General features: G+C 42.9%; 1 protein-coding gene across 1 annotated transcript in view; it reads right to left on the reverse strand.

The window, feature by feature from the left end:
• Nucleotides 1-7862, reverse strand: part of LOC128297014 (uncharacterized) — a 65178-nt gene extending 57316 nt beyond the window's left edge. Inside the window, exon 1 of the mRNA XM_053032565.1 lies at nt 7600-7862. Coding sequence (XP_052888525.1) covers nt 7600-7862 — 263 coding nt within the window. The remainder of the gene's footprint in view (nt 1-7599) is intronic.
• Between the last annotated feature and the right edge of the window lie 1990 nt (nt 7863-9852).

The following is a 9852-nucleotide window of genomic DNA, read 5'->3' on the forward strand; positions in this document are numbered from 1 at the left end:
ATCGATTTTGCTAATTTTAGTGACATTCTGAGTGCCTTCGGTTGTACGCCGCCGGAGCGACGAAATGGCTAAACAGGCTGAAATAATGATGGATCGATTCGTGCTGGTTACAGAATGGCCTAGAGAATCCTATTTTGCCTTCAAGCACCATAATGCTGACTATTTAACTGTGTTCATTCCATAGTCGTGGGTCCAACATCGGCATAGCCAGCTCACTAAGAGAAAGACTCCTTTATGCGTTGAATATGTCAAAATGCAGGACGGAAGAGATTATTGCAAGACAGCCTATTTTCATATTTTCATATCATTCGTCCGTATTTTGAGGCAAGTGCATTCCGTTTCATTCCATCGAGTGAAGCTGTGATTTTTTCTACTCTTGTGAGTCCTGATTCCATGCTGCATTAATGTAACGTTCACCCACATAGGCATGGCATAAAAATGACTATCATCACAAGCAAATGAGAGATGGACGGAGACACATTTGAAAGCTAAGGCCAAAGTCTAACAAACCCAAAAGAGGAAATAAAGTCAACAACACAAAATTAATCTTTGCCACGGAATGCCATTCGCTTCATTCGCCGGTGACATGTATGAGGCTTGAAAAACTAGTACATTTATTAGGATAACGATGGCAAATAAACAGTACGTGCAATTAGTTCTGATATTACCAACATTTCTCGACTGATGGGTTGGTAAACATATTTCAATTTAAACAGCGTAATTATGCACCAGGACATAAAGGGTGTCCCCGAAAGTATAAGCACGATTTCCAAATGGCGTATGGCGTAAAACAGCTGATTCTTAATATGCTTGATTGTTTACCTTCAGAGCTACTATTTTTTTCAATAGCGTCTGTTGAAATGCGAGGCATTTCCGTCGAAAAGCGCAAAAGCATTCTGCACAAATGGTGCTTGACACCTAACATTTCGCTCAAGTCAATTAGCGAAATCCGAAGGTGTGAGTATCTGAGCGCCATCCAAAAGTTTCGGGAGGAGTCCAGCTTTGAGGATGCGTCGAAAAGTGGCCGAAATCCTGGTCCTGTCGATCAGCGGTTGGACCGGAACATAGCAAAAGCGTTCATGCAAAGAAAGGAAAGTTCCGCGATGTGGGTTAAAAAATTGGGTACATCAAACAGTAACATCCAACGAGCTAAGGCAAGATTGAATTTAAAAACGTATAAGAAGCCAAAGAAACTAAAACGGAGTACAAAACAGGCCGCGTGCGTTAAATATCGGGCTCGGAAACTGTGCGACAAGCTGCTGTATCGCCAATCCTCATGCATCGTGATGGACGATAAGTCGTACGTAAATTTTGACTACAAAACTCTTCGGGGTAGTTAATATTACACCGTGCCTGAAAACCAGGACGTCGAAGAAGCCGACAAATCTATTTTTCCCCAAAAAATCGGAAAAAGCCCTTTGTGATAATGGATACGATGAGGACCGATCCCGACATCCCGATCCGTGTTTGAATCGACGTTTGCTGGCCATGAAACGAAAATATGCTTATCCAGTGTTGTTTTGGCCAGGTTTGGCCTCTGTCCACTATGCCAAAGACACGATCGCATGGTATGAAGAACATGAGGTACGGTACTTGCCAAAGGAAGTGAATCCCCCGAACTGCAGCCTGCAGCCAGACCGATTCAGTTATTTTGGACTCTAACCATGGCACACTTGAGAAAGCATTTTAAAGCTGCGGAGGACATCGACAGTTTTCTGGAAAAAGACTGGAAGAAAGTGTCGAAAATCGTTCGGGACAAGTCTGTGCTGAGCCTGATGGGAGGCGTCAGATCAAAAGTGCTATTATTGGCATACGATTACATTTTTTTTGAAATAGTACAGAACATTCCACAAATTCTATTTATCAAATAAACATTAAGTTTCTGGAACAGGTTTTTTTTAAACTAACTTTTAAATCGTGTTTATACTTTCGGGGACACCCTTTAGTTCTGTAATGCAACAATTCGATTGATGACATTTACGGTTTTAAATGATAGCGAAATATATATTTATACCTTTTGTTAAAATATTTTTTACCAAAACAGCGAAAGAAAGCGATTGTAGCGACCTATACTCAGCTAAAGAATGATTCTTCTCGGTATGTTCATTTATAAACACACGATCAGCAGCTTCAATCATCAACTATGTTATCATATTTCAGCGAACCGACGCACTGTACCCATTTTCACTGGGTAAAGCATTGACATCGTTCTTACGTTACAACCCCAATCTCCACTGCACCTGATGAAGGTGGCATCGAAATGCGCCATGGAGTAGACAGCTATAAATACGGTGCGTACCTTGGTTTTTTACTCAGTCACAGTACGTTTACTGCTTGAAACGGGTGTTTATACCTATTCACGTGTTCATTTTTAATACAATAACTTTAAAAACAAAAGTGAAAATGAAGCTGTTCCGAGTGGTACGTATTTCTTAGCGAAATTTATCATACATTCGCGTTCTAAAAGTTGATATAATCCGCTTCATTTTGCTTAATTTTGGTAGTTTTACATCGTGTGCGCTTTAATTGCGTTTGCAATCGCCGTCCCAGCACCATCACTAAGGAAAGTGATTGTTAAGCGACCAATCGTCGTAAAAACAGCTCCCGTCATCGTCCATCGCCCGATCGTAGTAAGAAAGTTCAACTCCCACGGAGGATGGTGGTAGATCGAGTTCAGAAGCACCTTCCAGCATCGAATTTCTCGGTCTATAACCATACCGGCAAAAACTATTCCGTTGAACAGGAAAATCTTATTACCACTTCCCATATGACCTATTTCTATCAATCTACCACCTAGCGTACGTTATTGTGCAGCATTTCGATAGATCCGCATCGATGACACGATCCAATTAGAATTTTCACGTCTCGAAAGCAGGTTTTTTATGCAATTGAACGAACCTTGAAATTGCTCCAATTAAGCCAATAGCAAGCACTGCGTTACAGTCAAGCGTAAACCTGGCGAGAACGCACAATAAACCAAATAAAATGCCACGTTCCGCCAACTACCAATAACTTGTTTAAGGGTTTCTTTCCTAGCGTTCGGTGTGTGGGAACTAATTCTACTGCTGAGTTTTCCACCGGGACGGTTACTACCCACTACCATCCAAGTGGAAAACTATGCACGACTAGTAGTGCTGGGCAAACGAAATACAGTTGGATTGTAATCCATCTCAAAAAGAGTGTGTGAATGGTCCTATTCGAATGTTGATAACTGGTAGTGAAAAGACTGATGAAAAGTTCGGCAGTGTAGTAGCAAAAAGGACACTTCATTCCGATACTTCCCATTGCTAGAGAGTATCCAACGCAACACTCAGCTAAGCGAACGTTTTCACCGAAACCGAGTCCTTGGGCATGAGCAGTTTCAGCGTCAATGAACGGGACGCTCGTAAAATCCGGTCATTATCGTAAAACTATACACATTTTACTTCCAACGGCGATCCGCAGGCCGTTGGAGGGAACGCAACGGTTAGGAATTATTTCTCCACCTTTCTCCACGGTTCGGTACCCGATGAAGCTGTTATGCACCCTTGAAAGAAAGCTTCTAGCCTGGATTAGTACACCGCCGGTTTTGGGATTTATCAGGGCGGAACTTACTTACCAGCAAATGACCGGTTGGCAGGTTGTTTGGTCCTCGGTGAACGATTAGCGCCAATTGAATTACCTGTCCCTAAAGGAAACCCAGCAACCATCCTTGATACGTACATCGTACAAGGGGACAACAACAAACGGGCGCCACTGCTGGAAAGCGAGCGAGAGGACAGATTGGATTTTGCACATGAGCAACGGAAGCTGGTTTTGCGCTGAACGGCACACACGCTTAAGGAAAAGGGTTTTTCTGATTTCTGTGCCGTGTGTCAGCTATTTAGGACAAGAGTGGCCAGATCCAATTGACACTGCATTGGTGGTAGTAGACATTTTCCACCAGTGATTCATCCTTCGTGCAGCAAGGCAGGGCTTCAATCTGCCTGGATTAGTACTTTACGTGAGTAGATTTATGTACTTTTCCTAACTTCCATCCTTTTAACTCACCTTCCGACAAACGGATTTTTGCATACATTCTTGTACCGTCGAGTGTTTGGTATTGCACAAAATAAAGCAATAAAGCGCATATCTGAATGGCTTAGAAGCAATTACATCACCTTAATTCGTGTCAACGTTAGCACTGTGCGTTGGGGAAACATATGTCACGGTGCATCGCTGTAACACACACAGTCTGCTTTGATTGGATTGAGCTAATTAACGCATTTATTTGTATTGACATCTACATACTGACAGCCAGTACAGTCAGTAATGAGGCTGGGTAGCAAAGTCAATGCATTCGGTTGCAAAACGCAGCCCCCCATGCGAAAGACAATATGATCAAAGGAGCCAAATAGCATTATTCACTGTGTGGAAGAAGGCTGAGTGTTCCGTCCGGGGGATGTCCAACGTTGTGATTTTTGGTGTTTGTCGAATTTTATATCTTTCAAAATATTCTTGGCTCTGATAAGAGCCGTTGGGGTTCATAAATGGGGGTTCTTGTCTTGTCTGAAGACCTAGAGGTGTAAGAACAAAGAGAGAGAGATTGAGCCACAAAATTAGGCTCCTTTTATATCCTCTGGCGAGGATCTCATTTTTATTTCCATATGCTTTTGGGGATCTCACTGGGCACTTCCAATGTCACGTTCGCTCATGACCCAATTAACTTTCTCACGTTAGACGCTTGCCCAAACGTCTGATTAATCGGGATCGCATACTCAGTCATCACCAGATCCTCCTTTTGCGATCAATCCTATGGCATTTCGCATAGGGCACCTGTACTCGTTACCAGTCTGGTGTGACCAATTCCACCCTATGTAACATTGTCCTTAATTAGTGCAGAGTATCTTTCAATGCTCTGGCTGCTTTTTGAAGAATGTCTTCGGTCCCTTTTTTCTTCCCGGTTCGATTCGGGTCCGGCGGTTTCATCTTGAAACACGGTTGATTGATCTTTCAACAAGTACGTAGTGTTCTTCAGCTCGGTATTTAATTTACCTGCCAGATTTAATTTCTTTTAATCATTGCGTTGCAACTGAAGACGGTTTCTCGGTATACTAAAGGTGAATGACAATTTACAAAGTGAGTTCGTTCATCGGATGAAAGATTGATAATTGAGATTTTTAAACTTCAACTTTGAAAATTATGTTTTAAAAGTAAAGTAAGTCGCATTCAAACGATTAGTGGAGTAAATTTGACACACAACCATGGGCACTTCACTGTTTGCTGTTCGATCACAGATGTTAAAAGTTGGAAGAAGGTCTCACGTAAATTATTGCAGTATTAGACAAACCGATTTTAACATTTTAATTACCGCAACCATCACCATAAACAATAAAGAGATCGGCTTGCGTTGATATTGCAGCTGCATAAGAATTTCATTATGCTCATTTACACTCTTACAACCAATCGATACCCGCACAAATCATACTTTTTATGAACAATGGCGACAACGAAGACATCATTGGGAAGAAACAAAAACCAACGGAAGATGATGGCAGCGGGCGTGCTCGGTTCGTATTATCCCAGCTACTTGAGCAGAAAATTGCTCGTCATATTTGTGCTATTAGCGCAACGCAAAATTGATTGTGCGAGCGTACGCGGTACGAGCCCTCCCGTCGGGAGTTCCTTTTTGGCATATTTAGCTTTTTAGAAACGATACGCATGCGAACAGTTGCCGAATCCATTCGCGAATATGGTCGCGTGGGGTGTCGTTGTCTTGACTTGTCGTTGACATGTAAGCAACATTCCATCACGTGATCCACCATTACTACGTTTAATGAATATATTGATGGATTGTTTCAATTTCACAGTGTTGAACAACGGAATGGGAAATCAATTTTGCGTCGCGGCGGAAGGTATTGCGTGTGCCAAGGCAGATTAGCCCTATTCCATTAAATTTGCGCGGTGGTTCTTCTGTTCTTCTGTATTCGCGAGTTTTTACGATGCATTTCATTATATTACATTACGTTTTATTTTTTCATTTGCGATTTCAGTTTTCATTTTTTTATTTGCGCCAAATGAACTTACTTGCTCATGTAATTTCTACAAACTAGTCAGCACTTGCAAGTTTGTACAAAATGTAAAACTGTGATCCAAATTCCAGAATAGTACGAATAAGTGTATTCCAGATATCGCTAGCTAGGCTTAAAGCACGTTTAAATTCAACTAAAGCTAAGCTAAAACTCTGACAGATAAAAAAAAACCAGTTTAGTTCCAAATAGTATGCGCAATTGTGCATAATTGTGCGCCAATGGCATGAGCATGTAATCTGGCCTTTATGTTACATGTCAAAAACCGTCATAATAAAATAAAACAATAATTTCTTGTTTACTGTTAATATTGGTTGATGTCATAAAGAACGAAAGAAGAATTTTCTTTCAAACCCAGCATTTATATTGTATTTACAATCGAGGCTCATAAATATAAAAAAAAAATATTATGGTAGGGAACGACGCGCTGTTCAACATAGATGGAAACTTATATTAAAGTAAAGGCTCGTACTTGAAACAAAATGCTCATAAGTTTCTCTAACACACGTCTTACAGTCATGTAGAGTGTTTCCATTCGAAATGTTTGTTTTTTAAACATAAAAAACTACTCCTACTACAGCGCCCTGCCCTGTCAGACATACTTGAAGGAATGTTGCAAAAGAACGGATTTTTTCCCCCATATGCAAAATATTCAACTTCGAGCGAAACATTCATTTTGCTGGCGCTGATGCTGCTGTTCCTTTGCCGGTTGTCCGTAGTTTGTGTGGAAGGGAAATTAAATTGAAAGAGTTTTATAAATTGAGTTTTGTTGCCAACTGTACTGCAAATATTACACAACGGACGTCGCGATTCGGGATGGCGATGCCAGTCGCTTTCTACCGGTTGAGTGGTTGGTTAGTTTCTGTGCACCGTTCCACAACCCCGTGTGTGAATGAACTTCTCGACGCTAAGTTTTCGCTCGGTACGTCATACAAATCGGAAGGCGGAAGGCGCAAGATAGCAAGCGTATTCATGAAAAAGATGTCTAAAGCAGCCCCACCAGTAGGGTGGGATAGGTGGAAATGAAATTTGTATTTGTACTTGAAATGCGTTTAAGAATGTAATATACGGAATCATCCGCGCAACGGGACAATCAACATTTGTTACCATTTTTATTGCAGATATGTTGCGTAGGTAACAGCATATTAAAGAAAAAAGCAGTAACAATGTTTCAGTCTTCAGTTTTGAAGGGAAAGTGCAAAAATGAAGCCTACCATATTTCTAACTGTATATGACATTTACATTCTGTACGAAACCATCCTCGACACAAAACTGACAAAAGCATTTGATGCCAGATTCACGATACTGACAACTGCACCCGCTCTCGAGGGTTTACTATACGTATTAATTTTCTCCTTTGTATCCGCTGAATGGAACAGAAATTAACTGACAAATGTCCCCGATAAACACAGATAGCTCTATTAATTTGCTTCGCTGCCCAACCTTCGTCGTATCCTGCTGCTGTTCAGTCACTATCGATGGGACAAATCTTTCTTGATGCTTTGGTGGTGTAATGGTCCACACTGCCCTAGAAATCGGTAGCAAAACTTACTTGCAGTAGTAAAGCCGGCCATCCTTAGCCGTGTGGGCCGTCCAACCTTCCTTCAGCTGTTCCTGAAGCGTCTCCAGATAACGGCTAACGTCCTGAATCGGTGGTGTCGATGAGGCACTGGAAGAGGAGGTCAGTGACGAGGGTTGCTGGGCCGAAAGTAGGTTCGGTGCATGTTGCTGGTACTGGTGGTGGTGCTGCTGCTGCTGCTGTTGAGATTGCTGTTGGTGTTCCGTACTGATCGCAGAACTAGGTTGCAGAAGCATTCTGTTGCGGTCGACGTCCCCCCCGGCAACGACGATCGACGTCGTTATCGAAGCGAGCGTAGGAATAGCTGAAAGTACAGCATACGATTGGAGAAAAGTTTGGAAAAGGAAAGAAAAATTAGATCTAGATGCAAAATAATGCAACCACAATAGTGTAAAATGCAGATAATGATCGGGTCAATTAAAACACAATAAAACCCGTTCTCTGAGGACGCTGTTTCAATTATTCAATATCGTAGTCATTTCGTAAGCAAGAAATGTTTATCGATCTTTTCTTTTATTCCACTTTTGTACTATGAATGGAGTGCGACATTCAAATATTCGTGCAAATGTTTCATCGCTTTGTCGCTCTATACATAAAATCGACTCTGAAGCCTTTAGAACGTGGTGTCACTGAACCTATGAACATTCGTACATCATTGGAAACATTTCAATTTTGAAGCATCCAAGCGTCATCATATTTTCCCATTGTTTCAACAGAGCTTATCAGTTATCGCTAAGGAACACCTTGCCACTTGGGGTTTTCCTCATCCACGATGCGGAATAACACCCGACTGAACTTATCGTTGCAATGCAACTCAGCACAGAGAGTCAGCCGCACACATCCTTCAAGAATAGTTAAAGATGAACACTGTGGCCGGATTGAAAATTGAATGTAGCATTAGTGTCACAAGGCGATGCGAACATTTCCTTCAATCTTGCGGCATTCTCAACGTTTGAATCAGCAAAGAACAAAGCAAAGAAGAGAAATGTTTATGACAATCATAGCTGCTACGTCTTCATATCGTTTCGTCAACCCTTCGCAGGATCCTTCTGCATTTGCGATAGACGAGAGCAACTAATATGTTGAGTGCAAAAACAGACTTCTAGTTTAAGATATGTTCTCTTGTTTTTTTTTCACTTTTTAAGATGCCTATTCTGATAATAAAGGATGACAATGCCAAACCGTGCTAGCAATAACCTTACCGAATGCAGAAAAAAAGAGATCCACATCAGTCAGTTCCATCGTTTGCCACTAACCCTTTTTTTTTTTTTTTTTTTTTTTTTTTTTTTTTTTTTTTTTTTTTTTTTTTTTTTTTTGTTAACGGGGAGGGAACCTTCAAAAGGTACCCACCTAGAGGGGCATATCGCGGCTAGACACCGCCCCTCGAGATGGGTTATGTGGGATTCATCATGAAGCTTGACCCGTGAAGCGAGTCAAGCGACCGCTGCGACCGCACTAAACCACTCCTCGACCTGATCCGAACCCTGCCGATGCGCTGATGTGCGTAGTACTCCATGCGGGGTCGTGTGTGCGTAGCACCCTTGCTGTTGCGCACTGCTGCGTCGTCCTTCCTGGTTGTCCTCGCTGCTGCTGCCGCTTCGTGTCTTCCGTCTGCTGCTGCTGCTGTTGTTCAGAATCCACCCGTCCGTGGCCGCCACTCTCGGGTGGGTCCTAGCTCCTGCTGCTGCTCTGGTTACTCGTCGCTACCGCTGCTGCTTCTGTTTTCCGTTGTCCTGGTGTTGTTGGTGGCGGGGGGCCGCTATTGCTGCCTCCGTTGATCCGCGTTCCTTCGTCGCTGCTGCCGTCGTCTTCTGGCCGTCGGCGGACTCTCCTCATTCCACCTCACTTGGAGGCTTTTGAAGATTGTCCGTGCGGCCGTTCGGACTGCTTCCCATGTACTGCGGCTGGCACACATTTCCGTGGCAAGGTTGTCCATCGTCAAGCGGGTGTGGCTCTGTTGCTGCATCTCGTGTTGTGCTCGGGCGAACCGTGGACAATGGAACATCACGTGGTCGACGTCTTCCACGTCATGCTCACACACCGGGCAGTTAGGCGAGCCCTCCAGGATACCTTTGTTGACGAAGTAGCTCCGCAGGAATCCGTGTCCCGTTAGGACTTGGGTAAGATAGAAATCTATTTCCCCGTGCTTGCGGCCGACCCATGAACTGATGTTCGGGATCAGCCTCCTTGTCTTCAAACCTGGCGAACTCTGCTGCTCTGCGCCGG

This window comes from Anopheles moucheti, chromosome 2, assembly GCF_943734755.1.
Source record: "Anopheles moucheti chromosome 2, idAnoMoucSN_F20_07, whole genome shotgun sequence".
In the NCBI taxonomy this organism is placed as follows: domain Eukaryota; kingdom Metazoa; phylum Arthropoda; class Insecta; order Diptera; family Culicidae; genus Anopheles; species Anopheles moucheti.